Consider the following 21,539-nt stretch of genomic DNA (forward strand, 5'->3'; position numbering starts at 1 on the left):
TGCATATGGGGGTGGGGGCCACGGTGGGGGCGGGCCACTGGCTCCTCCCCTTTGCCAAAGACAGCCCAGCTTCTCCCCTCCTTTGTGTCACCAGCAGCTCTGTGCGGTGGCACAGAAACGCCTGTGATGGAGCGAAAGAAAATGGGTTGTGATCCCAAGAGGACGGTGTTGGCTTCCCATGTCCCAAATAAGAACGGCACCGGGGGGGGGGGGGGGGCTCCTGGCTCGGGCTGCAGGTCCATCTACTGGGTCCACACCACACAACATGGCCGGCCTTAACCCTCGCATAAGCCCCTCAGCCGGGCCCACGGGGCAGGACAGTCCACCCGCTGGGGCCCCCGCCCACGCCTCTTCTGCAGCCCTCTTTGCAGCCACGCCATCGAGCGGAGCTGCTGCGCGTGTGATGCAGGAACTGCAGAGAAGCACCGGTCGCCTGGCCAGCCTCGCATCCACCCGCGGTCACGCTGAGGGAGGAAATAAAACACTGCTGGTTTTGGAGGAAAGCTGACCTAATTCCGCACGCTGGTCTGGCAGGTGGACTTAAGCCAGGCCCGCGCGGTCTTGGAGGAGTGCCTGTTGCGTTCCCATGGACGCTTCTGTGGCACGGGGTTAGTCACTGGAGCAGCTGGGGTCAGGATGCGGCCCTTGGCCGATAACGCCTCTGTTGCTAAGGCAGAGCTCTCCCGAAGGCCCAGATCCCGGTGAGTCAGCAGCTCTCCGACCCTGAACGGAGAGGGGCGGAAGCGGGGCGAGGCGAGGCACCGAGGAGCCCGGGAACCGGGAAGTCCCGTTGAGCAAGCTCCAAGGCCTTGCTCCCCATGCCAGAAAGGGGTCCAGAGGCAGGCAGGCAGGCAGGGAGGGCAGCCGTGGGGTGGGAGAGGTGCAAAGCCGGTGCCAGAGGCTCCGCTGCTGAGCAAGAAGCGGCCTGAGGCTCCGGGGGATGCGACCCCACCGACCCGGCCGGGAGCCGGACTCAAGCTGCTTTGCACGTCGCGGCTTCCCGTTCTTCTCGCGCTCACGATGGGAGAAAGCCGAGAGGGCCCCCAGAGTGTCCCTGTGGTGGGGCCACGTCTTCCTGCCCCCGGGGCTGACCCGCCCCTCTCAGCCAACCCCAGGGTCTCTCTCTCTCTCCCCCCTGGGCGCCCGTGCCAATGAGTCGCGGCTTCTTAGCCGTGCGAACCCCAGGCAGCACTTGGCAGCCCCCGGGCGTCGAGCTGTGGGTGCCTCGCCATCGTTTGTCGTCTCCGCCGGATCCAGACATGAGCGGCAACCCAAGCCCCAGCCCTGGAGCGCAGTTGGCGAGGGGTTTCGCTTGCTTCCCGGGTGGGCGCGCCCCCTGCCCCCCTCGCCGCGCTGGGGGGGCCGGGCTCCCCCGCAGGGGCGCTGTCCCCAAAAGTCGCGGCAATTGTCCCACATCAGGAACTTTCTGAGCTGCGTCACGTTTGTGCGATGAAATGCACGAGCGGCTGAGGGCTCCCAGCCAGTCTTGGCGTGAAACCAAGGGCTGGGACGGGCGGGGGAACTCCCGCGAAAATCGCCAGCACCTCGGGGGCCGAGGCAAAATCCGCCTCGTGCGCTGCCCCCCGTCCAGCGTGCAGAAGGCAGCACCGTGCTCTCCGCGGGGGCACGCGGCTTGCTGGACTTGCCCACCGCCTTCGGGACTGCTTGCTGCGTGTGGGCGCCATGGCCGGGCCCTCCCCAGCCTCGGACGGCCTGGCCCGTGGCGTGGCGTGGTGTGGCGTGGCTTCCCCGAGCCCCTCCAGCCCAGGAAAGGGCAGCGGAGGGGCTGAAGGCCGGGGGGGGGGGGCAGCCGAGCCGGCCGGGTGCTCCTCCTGCCCGCCCACAGGGGCGGTCACCAGGGCCTGGCTCAGATTGCACCTGTGCAGGCGGTCAGAGAGCCTTTCCCAGCCAGGTGTCCCTCAGGTGTGTTGGAGCGGCCACTCTGGCTGGGCAGGGAGGGAGTCATAGCCCAGCGCGGCTGGAGGGGGCCGGGCTGGGGAAGGGTCCCCAGCTCAAGAGGGAGACGGGCCCGCCTCCCTCCATCCCTGCCTCCGCCTGGCCGCAGCAGCCTAGGAAGGGGCGCCCAGGTGGGGCAGAGTCAGGGGCTCTCCCGGAGCTCAGAGACAAGGCCACCTGGATGCGGCATCCGTAGCTTCCCAGAGGAATTCCGTTCTCAGAGGATGCTTGGGGGGCAGGGCAGCCATGACAACCGAATTCCAGAATAATTCTTGCTCATTTGCAGCAGGAGTAAGCCAAGGAAACCCAACCAACCCGGGACAAACCTTCTACCTGCAGAGAGTTTAGGCCGCCTGTCGAGCCAGGCCAAGGCCTAGCCAGCGGAGGGGTGGGAGGGACACAGGGCTGCCGTGGCTGTTCTGGAGGGGGAGAGAAGGGGGCAATTCTGCCACTCCTGGGGCTGGAGTTATTCCCCTGCTACACTTCTGGAAAAGGAGATCAGGATATATAAACATCTGAGAGAAGCCATCTGGTGCCTTTCTTCCCTGGATAGTTTTCAGATGAATCAGACGATTTCATGGAAACGGCAAAAGGCCAAGGAAAGGGAAGAGGAAAAGGAGAGTAGGCGGACCGAGGGAACGGGGGTGAAAAACCTTACACTGCAAAAGTCAAATATATCCTGGTGACTAGGAAGGCATTATGTTTTCCCCCAGTTCACGTGATGTGCCTGGAAGGGTACATTTTGTGGGGAAAGTTTTGTTTGTTGAGGTTGCTTTGGAAGTGGGAAACAGATGCCCATTTTCCGTGCCATGGCTTGCTGAAGGATATTCCACGGCATCCTCCTTGTGACAGAATTACACCAATATTTGGACTGGGGCTTGAGAAATGCTAGGCAGAAAATGACGTAAAGAACTGACAGCATCGGCCATAAAAGGGGATTCCCAAACATTCCATAAATTCTTTTAGGAAAGAAAGCTGCTCAGGGCCGAGAAGCCAGGGGAATTGGGGAGGGGGCTGGTGAGGGGAGAGGAGGGTCTCGGGGGACCAGCTTGCCTGGTAGCTCCTCTCTCTCCTGCCCCTCGCTGATGCAGGGGCTGTTGCTGACTGCTCCCCAATGAGGGAGCCTTCTGCACACGCTCAGGAGTGCTGTCCTCTGTAAGCATGATGGAACTGCATGGCACAGGATGCAACATCCAGAGCGGAGCCTGTTTCCGGGCTGCTGGGAGCCGTGCTTCCCGGTTCGTTCAGGTGATGCCTCCCGGGCGTGCGCACCGTCTCCCACCGAATATCGTTTCCAAGTGTGTGTCACAGACAACGGCAGGGGCAGCCTCATTCCTGCTGTTCCTTTTGAAATCGTCCCTCTGAAACTCTGGGTGACTCACACTACCTTTCTCATCATGGAATGCTGCTTGTTATTTTTTTATTTTCTCTATTCTTAGAACATTATTTCATCTCTGCCCAAGCTTCCCAGTTCTGCTTAGTAAGGACCATCTGAGGCTCGTCTTGTCGGCCTGCTTACAGGTCTTTGGTCTCGGAGAAGACTTTCCCTGTGTCGCTGTAGGGGCTACGATGGCTGAGGTGGGACGAGCGGGTGTCCTGCCGCAGCAGCGGGTTGGACCTGGGGACCTTCCTGGCCCCTTGCCAGGAGTCTGCGATCGCCTTGTGGCTTCCTGCAGCCCAGGGGACCGGCACCTCACCTGGAGGAAACGGTGCTGGAAGAGGCTGCAGCACGCCATGCCTCCGTGCGCAGCTTGGGCGCTCCCCAGAAGCAGCCAGCTGTGCCCTGTTGGAAAAAGGAAACGGGGCTGGGTGGACCAGAGCGCCCGGAGCCGCGCCAGGCCCACCTGGTCCTCTTCCTTTCGTAGTTCTAGCTTTAGCTGAGCCAGGCCAAGCCAAGGTGCAGTCCCAGAAAGCTTCAGCTGCGGGACGGTGGAGACGTGTGGCAAACAAAAACAGAATTTCATCTCGGTGGCCCGGCTCTGTGCAGGGAAGCTGCCCGAGCGCACAAGGAACGCCTCCGGGGAGCAGCCACGCCGTGGGACTGGCTCCTGGCACGCAAGAAGGACTCGCGAGCGGCCTTTCCAAACGTGAGCCCAGGGGTGGGGGAGAACGCACGGAGCTTAGCACCGTTTTCACTGGGCTGGCTGGGGATGCTGGGAGTTATAGTCCAGCACCTCTCTCTCCCCCTCTCCCTCTCCAATGCGCGCTCTGGCTTTGCACTTGCGTGTGCATCACCTTGCACAGTGTGGGTGCTTGGCCTGCAGGAGCCGAGCGTTGGAGCTCCGGCCGGCCGGGGTGGCTGTTGGCTTCCCGGGCTTCCCGGCCCCTCGGAGCGGCAGGAAACCAGCAGCCACGGCGGCTCAGGGCCGGGTGGGCGGGGAGGTACGTGTGTGCGGGCACTGGCCGGGTCTGTTTGCCTTCCCAGGCGGGGAGGCGAGCGAGGCGGGTGGCAGTGAGGTCACCGTCACGAGGGAAGCCTCAGGTTGTTCATCCCCGCGCTTATGCAAGGCGGCCCGCCCAGCCCTTTCCAGGAAGAGACCTACCCGGCCCCCCTCGAGCCCCCTGGGGCCTCTCCCGCCGCTCACCTGCCCCTGGCCCCAGAGGGAGCATCTCCAAGGTGCTGGGAGCAAGCCCTGAGCAGCAGGGCTGGGCAGGGGGGTGATATTTTTCTGGGGAAAAGGCAGAAGCTGTGGTGGGAATGCACGGGCCAGCCGCTTCTCCTAAAGCGCAGGCGCAAGGCCGCCTGTCGAAAAAGGAAGCCGGGGCACGGGCCGGCCCGCCTGACTCAGCCCTTCCCCTCATCCCGGGCACCGGGTGCAAAGAGAGCTGCCGCGTTCCTCCGCACGGGGCTTGCGCCGTGCCCGGCCCGCTCGTGCCCCAGGGTCGGGGGCAACGTGATCCGAAGTGCCCCCCGCAGCTCGGCTGCCGGCCCCCAGAAACCAAAGGGGCACCCACAGGGCCTGTGCCCGACAGTTCGGAGGTCAGCTCGGGGGTCCTGAGGGGCCGCCAGCCGGAGCGCAGGAGGCGGGGGGCAGGTGGGGGCAGGAGGGGGCCGTTGCGGGACGCGCAAGCCCCCCCCCCCACCCCTGGGCCTGCCTTGCTCTCGCTCCCCCTCGACTGTCCGGCTGGAGCGGCAACTGGGCGAGCCACACAAACCCGTTCGGAGCAGACGGCATCCGGGGTGGAAGTGCGTTTCCCAGGGGAACGGTGGGGGGCCGTGGCACGAGCGAGGGGCTCCTGCGGGCTGTGGATTCTCCTCGCCCGTATTATGGGGGGAGGTACGAGGGTCGGGGAGGCGCGCCGTGTGCGGTGGCCTGGTGGGAGCCGGGAGCCGTGCCCAGGGACCTGCCACGTCAAGGCTGAAGGGTGAGATCATTGCATCTGGGGCCATGTGAGCTGTTTACCTGCCAGGGTGGCTCTGCGGAGCTGCGCTGGGGGGAGGGAATGAGTCCGGGGGGGGGGGGAGAAGAGGCTGTCTCTCCTCTTAGGGCTTTGTGACAGAGAGCCCAGGAGAGCAGGCGAGGGCGGGCGACCATGCCCCTGGGTGGACCCCTTTTGCTGGCTCCGGAGACTCGCCTTGGGCTTCCCAGGGCTCCTCTGTTCTCCATCCACTGATGCAGAGCCCTGTGGGGCTCCAAGGCTTGCCCGCTTAGGCGGTGTCGAGCAGCAGCAGCGCGGGGGGAGCGCGGCAGCTGCGGGGGCAGCGACATCACAGCCGCTCCAGAGCCCCAGCGTGCGGCTGATCAAATCGAAACCGACCCACAGCTGCTCACGCCTTGTGGCGTGATCTCTCGGGCGCGTTTCTGCTTTGAGTGACGCACGGGCAGAGGTCACATTCTTCACGACGGAGCCTGTTTCGCCACAACAAGCGCGCTGGCGGGCCACGAAACGTCCTTAGAGACACTTGCTTGTGCGGCGCGTGGGGGGGGGACCCCGCTGTGTCAGCCGGCGACCCGTGCGTTTCCAGGGTCTCGCTGAAAGCCCCTTAGACGCAGGAAGTCGCTGTTCCTTGCAGGCTGCAGGAGAGCTGTCGGCAGCCGGCGCCTTCGGAGGGGTGGCCGGGCCGTGTGGGTCTGTCACAGCAAAAGTGGCGACGGCCCTCGCAACAGATCGGAAGACGGGCCCGTCGCTTCTGGCAGAAGCCCTTGCGGTCTGGCTTGCCTCGCCGGCTACGGCCACGGAAACTTAGGTCAGAATAAACTGTTTGGTCTTATAGCACAGGTAGCACAGGACATGTCACTGTTCAGCCAAAGCCTCCAGCGATCCACAGGGGAGCCCGCTGCAACTCTGCCTGAGTCACTGTTCGGCCCTGTCACACCATCTCCCACTGCCCTCCTCTCCACAGGGTGGGACCTGAGCTTTGCGTCGCGCTGGATGCAGAAAAGCGGGAGCGATGCAGCGAGGAGGCTGCTGTTGCAACTCTGCGTGCCTAACTGCTCTGGCATGGCCTCCTTCCAGGCATCCTTGCAGGGGGCTGGTCAGCTTTCCTGCAACGGACAAGACCGCATCACAGAATCGGCCCTGATGCAGAGAAGTGACGGGAGGAGCCCCCCTGGAGAGGGGGAGCCAGATCAGTGGGGTGTGTGCTTCCCCGTCACCGCAGCGAATGGCTGGCCTTCACACACAGGGGCAGCTTTCTGTGCGGGAGACCGGGGCTCGTCTTCCGTAACGGAAGGCAGACATGGAAGGAGAGCGCCGCTTCGGCTTGAAACGCCGCACGTGTGTCTGGCGGGGGCCGCCGAAGGGCAAGCCCCTTGCAGCCCCAGCCCACGTTGCAAGCAGACGGGGACGCGAGGGGACTCCCGGTCCTCCACATCGGGCCCCTTGACCGAGGCCCGTCCTGCCTGCAGACACCCCGGCACAGCTGCTCCGCGGCCCGCTCCCCTCTGCCAGGCCACTGCAAGCTCCGAGATGGACTTACTCGCCGAGGAAACCATGCAGCCGCGGCTCTGGCTGGTTTTCAAGAGCAATAAATATCCCCGAGCCAGAGCTGGCCCTGGTCGCAAGGGTGCGGGGGTGGGGGCAGGGGGAACCCTCCCGCAATTGAGCAGGAGGATGTTGAGTAAACAGACACCGACATGCAGGCTGCCCTGATGGGCCCAGGAGAGCTTTTGCAAGGCTGGGAATTTTTCACGGGAATGTCCCAGCCCAAAGATGTGCCCTGGGGACAGCATCCCATGACAGGGGGTCCCAAACGCTGCCGGGCATTTGGGGTTCTGCACGTATCCAGCTTGGCGAGGTAAGATCTTCCTGTCCCCTTTTAAATTTCAAGATGCCCCCCTTTTAGCGAGTGGTGCAGCTTCTTGCAGTGTTGGAAGGCAGGGAGACATTGGCGGCTGCGCCTTCTCCGGCGGCCACAGTGGCCAGAACCCCCTTGGCTTTGACGCTTGCGCTGGAATTCGGATGGGCCAGCCCCTTTCCAGGCCAATGGATGCCTGCATTCCCACAAGGTATGTTGGGGTAGCCATGGTGCCTGCCGGAAGGGGGAAGCGCTGCAGCGGGGCTGGGACCGTCCCCTGCTCTGCATGCAGGATTCCCGTGCCACCCCGGCGGCTTCGTTCTCCGTCCGAGTGGGGCTGGGAAGGAGCCCTGCCGAGCCCTGGAGCGATGCTGCCGGCCCATGTTCCCAGCACTGGCCTGGAGGGAGCCCTGGGGCAGGCCGCCCCTGCGAGGAGGGGAGCCACTTGGCGGATGGTCCTCCTCCAGAATTCGGAGACAGGCAGGCGCATCGCTGTGTCTGCAGGGGGGGCCCTGATGGCGGTGGGGATCCCAACATCCCCGTTCCGTGCCAGGTGCGAGGACCAGGTGAGAGGACAAGTCCTGCTGGAAGCAGTTTCCTGTTCTGGGACTTGTCCCTGAACCATGTGAAACACGTAAAGCGGCTCCCAGCGTTCCCAACCCCCAGCCATGTTGGCTGGGGCTGATGGGAGCTGGGGTCCCAAATACCTGGAGGGCCGCAGAGGTTGGAGGAAGCGGTGTCTGCCCACCTGCTGAGCATCCTTCTCCCCCGTGAGCACAGCCACGCAGCCGGCTTCCCACCCCCGGGAGGGGCACCGCGCTGCTGGAAAGCTCCTGGCTTGTTAAACAGGATCCCGGAACAGATGGAATTTCTGGGAAGGAAGGAGAAGGGGCCCGGAGGCAAGGCGAGGACTGTGGGCAGGGTGCCTCCCAGTCCCGCTGGGCCCGCCCCGCGGTCGCGCTGCCAGGCTACAGCCTGCACCCGGCCTCCTCGGTGATGGATGGACCTCCCTGGCCGGCCGGCTGGGCTCTGGCCAAGAGGAGGATCCCGGCAGCCGCGTGCAGAGCGCAGGCTGCTTCTTGGGGCTGGGGAACCCCCTGGCGAGGAGGCGGCCTGGCGGCTGGAAATACCCTGCTGCGGCAGACTCGGAGGAGGCGCGCTCCAGGGTCGCGGCAGCGGGATCTTTGCGAGGGGATTGCCTGCCCTGTCGCAACACGGCGTCTGCGCAACACACCTCGGGGAGGGCAGAAAACCCCCTGCCGCGGGGGGCTCCTGGCCTTGACGGGTTGGTCCCCGAAGACGGAGGGCAGTGCGCCGAGGAATGTCAGGCTGGGCCGTCCGCCCGGGAGCCAACCGCGCGATCGCAGGGCGGCGAGTTTGCAGCCAGACTTTGGAGATGTTGGAGGAAGTGCCCGCAACGCAGCGCTGCCATAAGTCACGTCTGTTAGGCAAAGCTGGTCTGGAAAATCTTGAGCTGGATCATCATCTGCCCTGGAATCGATTAATTAAAAAGTAAATCAGCTTGCGCTGACTTCAAGAGAAGGCCCTTTTGGGATGGTGGGAGGAAGGCCTGGTTCGATGTAAAGCTTACGCCAGTGCTTCTGCTGGGGGCAAAAGAGGCCATGTGGCCTAGTGGGTGTGTTTGTGCAGGTGTGTGTGCGTGGAGGGGGAGCAGGTGCGTGCTGTGCTGCACGAGCTGACCGTCGGCCTGCCCCGCAGGGCTCTGCTTTCATCCTGTCATCCTATGGGGGTCAAGGGCTTTAGGCTTGGCTTTCTGAATCTGGGATTCTGAGCAAACCATGAGAAGCACAATCGAAGGCATGCTTGGACAGAAAAAGCCCTGCGACACCCACCAGGCCCCAGCCAGCCGCATCAACACGTACGATGAACAAGCAATCGTAACATTTTCTGTTCCAAGCCTCTTAAGAGTTAACAGCGTTATTTCAGCGGGAACCCAAGTTGCAGAGTCCATCTTTAAACGCTTGCAGGAAACTCCAGACTGGAGAATTTGCATGCCACGGTCCCCTGCCCGAGCCATGTGCCAGGGCGGCTGCGTACCTGGAGTGGGGGGGGGGGCTGGTAGGGCTTCCCCTCCGGGTGCCCAGCAATGGTGTTCAGGGTTGCGGACACACTTTGCAAATGCTGCGGAGCAGCTGCGTCCCGTTTAGGCTTTAACTGGGCCACTGCGCCGCCTGGCTTGCAGCGTGCCAGGGCTGGCCCACCACTGCCGCTGCCCGGTTTCGTGCCCCGGACAGCTGGTCCGGGCGGGAAGGCGGAGCAGCCCCACAGGACCAGCCGGCTTGCGGCGCTCGAGGCCGTCCGGCCGGACGTGCGGGCTGCCTCCAAGGGCCCGCCGGGGCACGGGCAGGCCAGCTCCGAGCGCGCGTGCGCCTGTGCCGCACGGGCAGGCCAAGGAGCGTGACCCGAGGCCCCAGTGAAGCCCTGCGCTTGCTGCTGTTCTGCTGTTCTTAGCACCAGCGTGTGTGCTAAGAGTTTACACATTGATGAAACTCCCGGCGCGGAATGCAACCAGCTGCAGGAGTGAGTAAGAGCTCTGACCGACACAGTTATGAGCAGCCCGGCTGTTCACGGCCTGCTCCCACGGATTGCCTGTGCCACTGACTTGGGCCGCTGTGCGTTTGTGCCTCTGGCCACGTTTCGACCTCGAATCAGGGTTTGGGGCCGAGGAACGTCCCTAAGTGGGACGTGAGAGTTTTGACCACGGGGATGCCAGATTAACGTGCCGTCTCTGCTGGAGGAGTGGGATCGGCTGCCCGCTGAAGCAACAAATCGGGCAAACCAGAAGGTAACCCGGCTGTCTTGCCCAGCGGTGATTTCTGAGAAGGGAACCCCTGGAGGGTTTGGGGGAAAGCAGTCGATGCAAAGATGCCCGCGAGCGGGGTTCTGGGAAGGGAAAAGGCCCGGCGGCTGGATGGGAACTGGCCCTCTCAGTTCCTCTGCCAGCCCCGGCTCACTTCTCCTTTTGGGGGGTTGTGCCAGGGACCTCAAGAGGCGGCCGGGGAGTGGGGGGGCCAGGCGGTGGGAGGGAATGTCCCACAGAGTGGCTGCCAGCTTCCTCTCCCAGCCAGCAAGGAAGTTGCTCATGCGCACAGGAAATTGCACCCGCCAGCCAGAGCACACACGCACGCACGCATCTATCGCTTCCGAACTCTGGCCAGGCCCCAGCGACATACCCTGTGATGCCACCCCTCCTCAACAGAGCAAAACAGAGCAAAACAAAGCAAAACAAAGCAAAGCAAAGCAAAGCAAAGCAAAGCAAAGCAAAGCAAAGCAAAGCAAAACACGACACCCAGCTCATCAAATGATGAGACCCCATTCCAGGGATGCCCCCGCCCCCATGCTCCCCAGCGGGAGGGGCAAAGATGAGGAAGCGGAGGAGAAGCAAGAGCAGCCAGTGGCCGAGGCCGTGAGGAGGCTGCGCGCAGCCGGGGGGGGGGGGGCGTCCCGGGGGGCACCAAGCTCCAGGGCCGAGCTCTCGTGGCCGCTGCTCCCTTGCGGAATGGCTCAAAGCAGCGGGCTCATCTCACAGGCTCTTCTGCAAGGAAATCGGGGGTTAATGTTGTCTGAACCCAGCCAAGGTAATGGACTGTGAGGAACAACCCCAATTTCACAAGCCAACAGCAAACCATGGCATCTCTTCCCGGGTTGGTTAACAAGCCATGGCTTGTTGTCATGGCTGGATCCAGAGAAAACGACAGCCCCCATTTCAGCAAGAACCCATGTTAAGCCACAACCCACACTCAGCCCTGGAGTGTGTGTTATGTTGTCTGAACCAAGCCAGCCCCACTTCCCAGTGGGACATACTCCCCGGGGGGGGGGGGCGATTGCTCAGAATTTCCTCGCAAGAAATATTGTTTGCGATTTCATTACTGATTGTGGATTTCACTTCCACCTGCCCGGGAGCTTCCGTATCCCAGAAAAGGCAGCTATAAACAGCAGCAGCGGTTCAGCGAGAAAGGAACGGCCAGGGCTCCGTTCAGGCTGACCCACGGCGGTTTCTCACACCGCTGTGCTGTTAATGATTATTGCAGGGGCAAAACCAGCAGGGCAGCGTTTGGCAAAGGCCTGGAGACCGGCCAGAGCTACCCCGGGGGGAGCTGCAGAGAAGGCTGGGCAGACTGTGGGCCGGGGCTCCGTGGGGGTCCCCAGAGCAGTACGATTCTGCCCGGACAGGCTCCCCCATTTTTCTGTAAACTGCCTGCCTGCCTGCCGTTCTCCCTGACATTGGGTGAAGCCGTTTCCCACACCCACGGCTCACCAGGCTGGGAAAACACCAGGCTGTGCAGATGGCGACGTTGAGGCCTCGGCGACGCCACTGACTCATCCCGTCTCCGCTGGGATGTGGTCACCGGGGGACAGGACGGCAGCCTGGGAACTGGCCCTGCGGCTATTTTGGGGGGGGGTGTTTTGAGAGAAAGAGAAGGGGGTGGCAGGAGGCGAGGTGGCCGCTGAGGGAGGGCCCATTGCTTGAGATTCAAGGGCCCCGCAGAGAGATTCTCCACTTGCCTGATCCTCCAGCTCGACTTGGGCACTCCGAAGGGGCAAGGCCAAGAAGCCCCCGGTGCTGCCAGGTGCCGGCTGGCAGCGTCTGCTTGTGGCGCGAGAGGGGAAGCGGGGCCCCGAGCAAGGCCCGCTCCAGGACTCAGCCTGTGCACGGCACGGCTGGGGGCTGATCTACATTTGAACCACGACGGGAGGGCCAGGAGGGTGGGGGGATCCCCAGGGTCTGAGAGGGGGCTGGCCAGCCGCTCCTGGACTTGGGCAAAAGATGCTGGCCGGTAGGTAGGGAAGCCTCCACACTGAGGAGAATCCCTCCCAAAGGCACTGCCTGAGCCATCTTGCTGTTGCCGCAACCAGAAGGCAAAATGGTCCGATCCGGAGGGAGGTTCTGCCCCAGAGGGGGTCCCGTGTGGACATGGGCTGAAGTCATGCGGCAGGCAGAGTGCTCCGCAGCGACGCGGGGCAAAGAGATGCCCCTGCCTGCCCGTCCCGAGCCCGCTGCGCACTCCGAGTTCGGGCAGAGCCATCGAGGATGCAGCTTCCTTCACTCGTGCGCCGTCGAGGCCAAGATGGGCCAGCGGGTTTCGACTTTTCAGAAGCGAACGCTGCCCACTTTGCCCCACGCGCGGGGCCCCGCTCGGCCTAGAACCGCAGGGTGGCAGAACCGTGCCTGGCGCCAGGGCGCCTGTTCGCGGCCAGGGCCCGCATGCAAAACCGTGCCTGTTGAGCGGAGACGGCGGCTGCTTCTACCGCCGTGTGGGGCAGGGGGAGGTGTTGACTCAGCCTGACCATTCCCATGAACCAAGCAAAGCAAAGCAAAACACACACGTGGGACATGTGTGTGTGTGTGTGACTCATAACAGTAGATCCCATCAGTCACAACAGCCGTGTTGGGAGGGTGTGCGGTGTGAACTATTAGATTTTTCAGATCAGGGTTTGCAAACCGTGCAGTTTTGCTTTCCTCTCTCTGTTTTTGACAGAAGCAGTCACTACTTTCCAAAACAAGGCGGCGGAAACTGCGCCTTCCCGCAAGTCACACCCTTTGCCGGCCGGCCGGCGGCTGCGGGGGCTCATGCGCGGCAACCGGAAGGCCACGGCACGGGCCCAGGGCTCCCTTCCCGGGCCTCGTTTGCCCCGTCTGTGAGCTGAGCCACGGCCACGAACATCAGGGAACGGGCCCGGGAGCAGGAGGAGGTTCTGGATGCGAGGACTGTGCGAAGGCTGAGTCTTGCTGCTCGGAGCGATCCTCTGGGGGAATGAACCATGTTGGCCGATTCAACGCTGCGCCCGGCCGGCACAGGGAAGGCCACTCCGAAGGGGAAGCCGGCTGGCGGCAGCTCGTGCGCAGCCGTGGGTCGCGGTGGGTCTTCTTTCCTCCAGGCTCCCACACGGAGGCGCAAGCAGCTCTGCGGATCCACATGGAGCTCCCAGAGCCAAGGGACGGAGGCAGCCCCTCCTGATGCTTGAACTGCCAGCCCCAGCTTCACACACCAGGAGGGCCTTCCCAAGGTGTCCCGAGAGCAGCAGCCACGCCCCCGGAGAACCACCACAGGTGAACTCCGCACCACCGCCCCCCTTCCTCGCACGAGGGGCCCAAGGCCCCTGTGGCCCCAGGCCTCGCTCGAGCATGTCCCCCGCCTCTGCCAGCCACGTACCGGCTTCCCTGCCGGCCTTCACGGTGCCCCGCTGAGCGCCAGCTGAGTCGGGCTCTCCTCCCATCCGCATCGGATTAGCTCATGCCACCTGTGGGGCAGCCGCAGGGGGGCAAGACGTTGCCCAGATGTGGATTCCCACGCCCTGCGTCTTCCTGCCGAACGGCCTTGGAGAGCTACCTGGGCCTGCCTGCCTGCCTGCCTGCCCGCCCACTCCTGGCAAGCCGGGATCCTGGCGGGGGGGGGGGGCATCGCCCCTGCATACCCCCCGCAGGAGGCAGCAGGCCAGCTCGCTCCCGGCTACCAGCGGCTGCGCAAGCGGCTCCCTTGGGCTGCTCAAAGATGCTCTACCTGCACGGGCTGAAAGCTCCGCAGCCGAGTGGCGGCGAACGGACGGATGGACGGATGGACGGAGCGCCTCCCGGGAGGGCAAGGCCGCAGCCAGCTGGGAGGGCAGGGGGGCCCCACAGAGGGCGGCGGACTCCACCTGCCCCTGCCCCAGACGCACCACCCGAGCCCCCCCAGCACGCGCCCGGGCAGGCGGCGATCGATGGAATCCTCCCACGCCAGGCAGGATCAGCCGTGTGGCAGCTCTTCTGTGATTTGGGGGCCAAACGGCTCCCCCCCCCGCCGCTCTTCCAGGTCGTGGGTGGCCGGCAACACCGCGGCCAGGGCTCGGGGGGCCGCCTCCTGCTGCTCCACTGGGTGCAGGCGCCTCTCGCCGGGAAAGTCGGCTTGTGATGAGGTCACGCTGCCCTGGGAACACAGTGCGGGCCCACGGGAAAGGCGCCGCAGGGGGCAGGGAGGCTGCAGGCTGAGGGGGCGGCCGAGCCGGACACCCGCAGGTCTCCGGCCATGTGGGCTCCCTAGGCCCCCCCCCCCCGCCGTGCCCGACCACAGCGCCCACTCTCCCCAGCCGCGTGGCTCAGGCTGGGGAGGTCGAAGCCGAGCGGCTTCCTGGGCTGCGGGATGCAAAGGCGGGGAAGGAGCCGCTCGGACTTTGCCTCCTTGCCGGTTGCGCTGCCGTGGGGTCCCTTCTTCCTGAGGAGAGACGATGGTTCTACTCGGAGGCGGTGGCTACGGATCCCAGTGGCTCCCCGCTACCCCCAGCTCCGGAAGCAGGGTGTCTGTGTGCACCGGCTGCTGGGGAACATGGGTGGAGGGTGCTGCCCTGCTCAGGTCCTGCCAGCCGGCCGCTGGGCGGTGTGGTTGCACACACCTCCAAGCTATGGGCGAGATGGTGGCGCTTCTGTCCCCTCACGCCGAGCGAGGCCTTCCTGGGCAGGCCTCGGCCGGGAGCGCTTGCTTCCCTTCCCGAAGTTAGATGCCCAGGGCAGCCCCGGCCGCCTCTCGCGTGGGCATCGCCGCTGTCGGAGTCCCGAGGCTGCGTCAAGCGAGACGAGAGTGCTCCTGCCCATGCCTCCTGCATTCCAGGACAAAGGGGCAGCCCGATCCAGTCAGAAGGCTCCCTTTCGAAATCCGTCAGCCGATTTACGTGCCTCGGGGATGAACCACAAGCCTGGTGCACATGGCCTTCTCCGAACTCCCCGGCTCGCTTGTTATTGTTATTTCAGAAAATCACTAATTACCGCTGACACGGTTTGCTGTGGTTACATAACGAGGGCATTGGGTTTATATCAACAGCGCTCTGCGCTCGGGTTCTCCTGTGTGGACTCACCACGCAATCACAGCGCGGTGATTCATCAGGGTTTCTTCCCTTGGCTAATCAGGAAACACAAAGGGAAAGAACCTGGTGCCCTTTGCACGCTGAGCACGTCCTCTTTGCTTACCGGAACCAGGCGTGGCAACACACCTCTCCCGTCTCACCCCCGGTGGCCTGGAAAACAAGCAGGCCCCTAACTATGCGCAGAGTGCCGCCGACCTGTCCTTGTGGCAGTTCCAGCACTTTCCCTTTTGCTTTGTTTCAGCTGGAGCAGGTACTGGCAGGAAACAGCTGGGGGGAAGGACGAGAGGGTCAGGAAGCAATTCCTCACTGAGGGCTAGAAGCATTACTTAGACAAGTTGAAAGCAGTGTTGGAATTTTTTGCATGGAGGGGTGACATTGCTCCTACCAGGGCGACTGCTCTGTCGGTTGCTGCAAAACGGGCAGAAACCCCACAGGCGAAGGGCTCCACCACTTTGCAGTTTTCTTTCTGCCCTTCTTCCATCAGAGTAGAGCATGAGCCCCCCGCAGCAACCCTGCAGGGTAGGCCAGGCTGGGAGAGCATGGCTGGCTCCCTCTGCTGAACTGCCCCATGAAGAACCGTCTTTGCGGAGCAGGAGATGCTGCGCAGGGAACTGAGGTCCGCGAGAAGGCTCGTCCTGAAGTGGAGGCGCTCTGCGCGTTGGGGGCTGGCGGTGGTGTCGGGGGGTGGCTGCAGGCCCACCTCCCCAGCCGCGACCCCTCGCGGAGATGCTTCGTCTTGGCACGACACATTTGAGGGCCCTGGGAAAGGGGCTTGGGCTCAGGACCTCCAGTGCTCCTGGGCTCGCCGGGAGCCTGCCCACCGAGCCCTCTTCCCGGGCCCTGGGCCCGGAGTTAGGGGCCCTGCAGAGAAGCGGCTTCCAGAGGCCGTGCCTCTTGCAGGAGCGATTGCATCCTTGGCGTCAGTCGGCGAGGGACTCCCGAGTGCCGAAAGGAACCTTCCCCCTCCTGTGCAACCCCTTGCAAAACCACAGGCTGCCCCTCCAGCTCCAGAGGAGAGCATGGAGCCGCCCCAGCCGGCCCGCCCCTCTCCGCTTGCTGCCTGGACACACACCCGACACCGGCGGTGTCGAGCCCTAAGCAGCCCCCGGGACCCTCTTGGAGCTGAGCCCCGAAGTTTGTGCGGTGGGTAGCAGCCGAGGCAAGAGTGTCTCTGAGCATGTCTGCTGAGGACCCCTCCCAGCTGGCTGCCTTTTCCAGGGGAGGGGGACCAAGGATCCATGCACAGGAAGCGAACCCCAGGCCCTGACCCCAGCCACCCCCTTAGGGCTCCAGAGGGGAACCGCCAGCTGGAGCTGGAAAATGCGCCAGCCAGACCCCGCGGCCAGGGGTCACGGGGCTTCGCTTGGTTCCCCCGCCTCCTGGATAAAGCAGTTGCAGGGCCGTTACCTTTCCGAGTGAGTGCGGAGGGGGCTCGCCAGCCTTGCAGGAAAGGCCCCTGCGGAGCAGCGGCCCGGAGGGCCTCCGTCCCGCAGAGGAGGGCCGGCCTCGATGCCAGATGTGCCGGAGCAAAGCCCTTTCCCGCCCTGGCACCCGCCAGCTGTGCCGGACAAGCACCCCTCAGCCCAGCCAGCCTGACCGGGGGCCACTGGAAGACCTCTCCCCGCCCGTGAATGAAGGCCTACCTGTGCCCCACCTGGCACCTGGGTGCTGCATCCGTTGCGGCAACTCTTTCCTCGGGGCTCGCGAGGCGCTTTGAAAGCCCCCGTGCTGCCTCGGCTTGCCCTTGCTGAGCCATGGGTTGCTGCCCTGGCGCCCCCTAGGGGCAGTCCCCGGGCTCCCACCGGGCGCGCTCGCTCCGGCAACCGAGTCCAGCGAGCGTGCTCCCTTCCAGCGGTTACACGGGAATGCCGACATATGCGATTTTACCCTGTCGTGGAAATTCCTCTATGAAATGCTTAAAGCCCGCGAGGCAGCGCGTTTGCTTGGATGGGGCTGGCTGCCGCGGGGCAGGGGCAAGCCGGGCGGTGGGGCGTGGGGTGGCGTTCGCTCGAGCAAGCCCGGGGCCCCGGTGGGCCGAGGCTGCAGCCGGCCGGGGCCGGCTCTGCACGCCGTCGGGGACGAGCCGCTTCCGGGAGACAACGGGGGCTTGTTTTCCGCCCCAACTGCTGCTGACACAGCTTTCGGCCTGTGGCTTGGCACGTGCCCCTTTTTCCAAGATCTCACCGGTTCCTTTTGGCTCAGGAAGCCGATGCTTTCCAGAAGGAGGGAGGGAGGGGAAAGATGCAGCCAAGGGAGCTGGGGACAAACTGTTCTTTCGCTGCCGCTGCCCTGAGCGCTCCCGCCCCCCCCCCCCCCCCCCCCCAGCAAGACAAAGGCGGGGAAGAGCCGTTACTGCTCCCGGGGGGGGGGGGGGCGAACAGAGAGGCCTTTCCAGGGAGCTGCAGAACTTTTTGGTTCGCAAAATGCCCCGGCCTGGTATGATGCAACGGTGCTTTTCCGGCCACAGATCCGGGCGGGAACGGAACGTCCTCTTCTCTCCTCGCCTGGAAAAAACCAGCGCCTTCAGCTCGTTTCAGCGGGCGAGAGCGACTTCCATCAGCAGGAGAAGCCAGTGGGCACAGACAGTGTCCCGGCAGATCTGCCTGCAGCGTAAGGTTGCCACCGAGCACAGCCGAAGGGTCGCGGAAGACAAGGCCAGGGCAGGATTTTACCCACAGCCCCGGAAATCTCCATTTCACAGGCCTGGCAATAAGCGCAAACCAGATCGCAGTACACAAACGGGCACACCGGTCCCACTTTATGGAAATGCAGCCATGGGAAACGATCTGGAGGGGAAGCGGGTCAGAAACGAGCCCCCCTTCCACCACCCCCCCCCGGCGGCGACAGAGGCCGGCTGCAGTCTTGTAAGGTTGGTTTCAGGCCCGTCTTGCTTCGGCAGGAGAAGAACAACCAGAAGCCAGTGGAAGGAGGACCTCTGGAGCCTCTCAGAATTGGGGGTTTTGTGCCAGCAGGCCCTGGCTGCAGCGGGCTTCTCCTATTATGGGATGGCCCTGCAGCAGCTTTCTTCAGAGAAGAATATACATGGGGGAAATGGAAGCGAGGCTCATGAGTCAGCAGCGCCCTCCACAGTCCAGTCACTGCAGCCCTGGATTGCTGCAAAGGCCCCCGGCCTGCAGTCCAAAGAGAGGCAGGGAATTCCTCGGAGGAATTCACAGGGAGAGGCGGAGCAGGCCAGGAGGGAAGGAAGCCGGGCCCCTTTGCTCAGGGCCTCAGTGGCGGGGCTGCCCCCTTCTGGCCGATCGGCACGAGCCGGCAGCTCCCCCAGCGCCCGTGCGGAGCGCCTGGCCGGCCGGCTACAGCATGCCCTGGGAAGGCACTTTGCCCGTTATCTTGTTCGAGCACTCCAGGAGGGCGTTGTGGATGTCCTTGGCGCAGGAGATCTGGGACTTGATCATGCTGAGGTACTGGGTATAGGGCAGGCTCTCCGTCTGGACCGCGTCTGGCTTGGTGGCCGTGGGCACGAGCGTCGGGGAATGCTTGGCGCTGTCGAAGCTCTGCGAGAGGCACTCATAGGCCAGGCGCTGGGGGAGGAAGAGGAGGAGGCGGCGGTGGCTGCGTGAGAGCGGGCCGGCTGGACCGGACCGGAGGGCCGCTGCTCCAGCAGTGGCCTACCACAAATCCCCAGGGAAGCTCCACAGACAACGTGAAGGCACAGGCCTTCCTTTCCTTTCGCCTTGCCCCTTTCGCCTTGCCTTGCCTTTCCACTTGCCCCCTGCTGGCACAGGTAGACTGCTTCTGTACAGGGAGGCTCTACTCAGCCTAGTTGCCACTGGTGGGCCACCTTCTCCCACGAAGCTGCTAAATCATCTTTCTGCATGGCCCAGCTTACAGCAGGGGACCCCACCCATACATTAGGTGCTGTGTTAAGGAGGGAGAATGTGGATAGCAGGCCCAGCTCCTCTGCCAGGTCAGGGACTGGGCTGTCTCCCTAGGGCAGCCTCTCACAACTGGGTGCCTTCCAGGTGCGTTGTACTACAGCCCCCATCATTCTCCGCCAGCGCTGGACCAAAATGCCCGAAGTTGCAAGTCAGCACATCTGGAGAGGACCAGCTGAGTCACCGATTTCTCAGGCGCACTTCCTCCCCTCGAACGTGGAACCTACTCGGGGGCACCAGGAGAGGCTGCATGCCGGACCTCCCCAGCAGTCCGACTGCACAGGGGCTGACCAGCTAGCCTGGGGGGGGGGGCTTGAGCCGGATGAGGGTGTGACAGCCCCCCCGCTCATGTCCCAAGCGAGAAGGCTGCTCTGGGGCCACTCACCAGGCACAGCTCCAACTGGTCGCACAAAGCGTAGAACTCCTCGAGGCTCTTGTCCACGCGATGCACGGGGCCGTCGCTGCTCTTCCTGAAAGGGGGCAGAAGCCAGCTTTTAATTTCCTGCAGCGGGGGGAGCAGGAGAGCCCAAAAGCGGTGCGGGAGGGGAAGCACCGGCGGAGGGCGAAAACTCACTGTCCGCTGTCGATGTTCGTGTTCTGGACGAAGTTCTGGGCAGCCACTTTCATGAGGTTCTGGAGGCACAAGAGGAGAAGGTCCTGCATTGTTTATTTATTTACAAAAATTTGTATGCCTTCCATTACTTCCGTCTCTGGACAGCTTAGAACATTAATCAGAATAAAGTAAATTAACTATTCCACGCTGGCTGAAATCCAATAAAATACAAACAATAAAATCCAATTAATACACATTAAAAGGTCTTGACCTGGTGCCAAAAAACATATAATGATGGCACCAAGCGGACCTCTCTGGGGAGCGCATTCCATAGCCGGGGCACCACCGCAGAGAAGGCCCTGCTCCGGGTACTCCATCTCCCAAGCCGTTGAGGGAAGCGGACCCTGCAGCCCCGTGCTGGCTGGGGGTGCCCGCCCAGCACACCGAGGAAGGCGGGCGACCTGGGAGGGCCTTGCTCCTGATCCCACAAGCATGATTTGGGGCGTGTGGGATCGCCGCACCCGGGTCACCCGCACTCTCAGAGGCCCTGGTCTGGAGGCATTGCAAGCCTCCAGTTCTAAGGGCCGCAGGCTTGAGGCGTGGCGGCCAGAGCCGGGCCTGGGCCTTGCACAAGCAGAGCCCAGCCCTCCCCCATTTCACAGAAAGGAAGGAAGGCGACCCTGAGCAGCCACACTCACCACCCCGAGGCCGACACGATGTGCTGACAGATTGTGCTCACTGATTCCAAGAGCTCCAGGATCATTTCCAGGACTCCGGAACCACGACGGGAAATCTCATGTTAACAAAACAAACACCAGTGTTGGAAAACTGGCTGCCCAACCCTCCAGGATCTGGGCAGTATAAAGGCAAACAGAAAGGGAAAAGTCCATTCTGCTTCAGCTCAATGGTGTCGAAGATATCGATTTGGGAATGAAGCGGCTCCTCGCACCATGCGGGTCATTTCCCTGAAGCTCTGGACATGCGCCAGGGTACCCCCTACCATGGGATCTTGGTTTTGCTCTGCTGCTCTGCTCCCCCCGCTCCCCCAGTTAAAAAAAAAAAAAGGCTCAGCACTGGATACACTCAGCCAAAGTAAGATCCGTCATTCCTTCAGGAGGAATCTACAGCGTGGGGCTGTAGAAAACCTCCCTCTTATCTTTTTAAAATAAAGCAGCTCCGGCATTTTTTAAAGGGCCACCTGCTTGTAAATTTGAAAGAAGGTGATCGTCTGTCCCAGGTGCAGGAAGCCGACAAAGGCAGAAAGTGAGAGCCGCCATTCCTCAAGGCTGGGCCACGACCTACTCCAAAGTGGAGCCAGAGGGATGGATGGGCAGGCACAGAGCACATGGCCCCGGGAAGGCCGGTTCAAGGCCCTTCTCTGCTGCGAGCTGGCTTTTGTTAAATGGCCTTCGCAGAAAAGCCCGGGCACGCCATAGCACCGTTCTTCTGGCACGGGCACGTCAAAGCGTTTTAGCCAGTTTACCCAGGAGCAGCAGAACACATCTTTCAGTCTTGTCCTGTCTTCTCCCCCGGGATGGCAGCTTCCCCCAAGGGTCCTGCGGAAAGCTGCCCTGCACAGAGAGGGAGATCGGCAGACTCTGCTCCTTCCAGCCCGCCTTGAAGTGCTCCTGTTGTTTACTTGCTGTTGTGCATTTGTTTCGTGCTCATCGCCCCAATCCTTAACACTCATTTAGAAGCATCCTGCGAACAACGGATCCAGTGCGCTGCCCCTGAGAGGGCGCGCGGGGAGGCGTTCTCCGGGACGGATCCGCGCCCAAACGGAGACGCTACCCAGGTTTACCCAGGACGGATGCCGAGAGCCCCGAAGGCCCAGCGGGCCCCGGGGCGGCGGCGGCGGGGGAGGGGGGGCAGCAGGCGCTGCCGACCTCCCGCCCTGCCCTGCCCTGCCCTGCCCGGGGCGCCTGCCCGGCCGCTGCGGGAAAGGGCCACCCGCGGCACGCTCCGAAGCCCCGCCGCCCCGCCTCACCTGCAGGCTCTCCTTGAGCTGCGGCAGCAGCAGGCGGAACCGCTGCAC

At 63.4% G+C, this 21,539-nt stretch overlaps 1 protein-coding gene and 1 long non-coding RNA gene across 4 annotated transcripts; both read right to left on the reverse strand.

Moving 5' to 3' along the window:
* Positions 1-14,973: 14,973 nt before the first annotated feature.
* LOC123026203 lies at positions 14,974-16,855 on the reverse strand. The gene is made up of 2 exons (XR_006415254.1): positions 16,699-16,855; positions 14,974-15,322 (listed from the first exon to the last, which is right to left on the reverse strand). It is a non-coding gene; the product is annotated as an uncharacterized LOC123026203 (long non-coding RNA).
* A 925-nt stretch (positions 16,856-17,780) lies between these two features.
* Positions 17,781-21,533, reverse strand: MED29 (mediator complex subunit 29). Of its 3 annotated transcripts, none has more exons than XM_044435532.1 (4): positions 21,492-21,533; positions 19,526-19,584; positions 19,337-19,421; positions 17,781-18,597 (listed from the first exon to the last, which is right to left on the reverse strand). In XM_044435532.1, the coding sequence occupies exons 2-4, from the start codon at positions 19,576-19,578 to the stop codon at positions 18,370-18,372; spliced, it is 366 nt and encodes a 121-aa protein (XP_044291467.1). In that variant the 5' UTR covers positions 19,579-19,584; positions 21,492-21,533; the 3' UTR covers positions 17,781-18,369. The 3 variants fall into 3 exon arrangements, with proteins under 3 accessions (XP_044291467.1, XP_044291466.1, XP_044291468.1); XM_044435531.1 differs by lacking the exon at positions 21,492-21,533 and adding an exon at positions 20,244-21,231; XM_044435533.1 differs by lacking the exon at positions 21,492-21,533 and adding an exon at positions 20,203-21,228.
* Between the last annotated feature and the right edge of the window lie 6 nt (positions 21,534-21,539).

Source organism: Varanus komodoensis, unplaced genomic scaffold (genome assembly GCF_004798865.1).
Source record: "Varanus komodoensis strain SLA01 unplaced genomic scaffold, ASM479886v1 scaffold29_3, whole genome shotgun sequence".
In the NCBI taxonomy this organism is placed as follows: Eukaryota; Metazoa; Chordata; class Lepidosauria; order Squamata; family Varanidae; genus Varanus; species Varanus komodoensis.

Coding starts and splice junctions, on each gene's coding strand:
- MED29 (XM_044435531.1), bottom strand. CDS start 20,267: ATGATCCTGGAGCTCTTGGAATCA. Junction 19,585..20,243: donor TCCTGGAGCTCTTGGAATCA/GTGAGCACAATC, acceptor TTGTGCCTCCAG/AACCTCATGAAAGTGGCTGC. Junction 18,598..19,336: donor ACCAGTTGGAGCTGTGCCTG/GTGAGTGGCCCC, acceptor TTCCTCCCCCAG/CGCCTGGCCTATGAGTGCCT.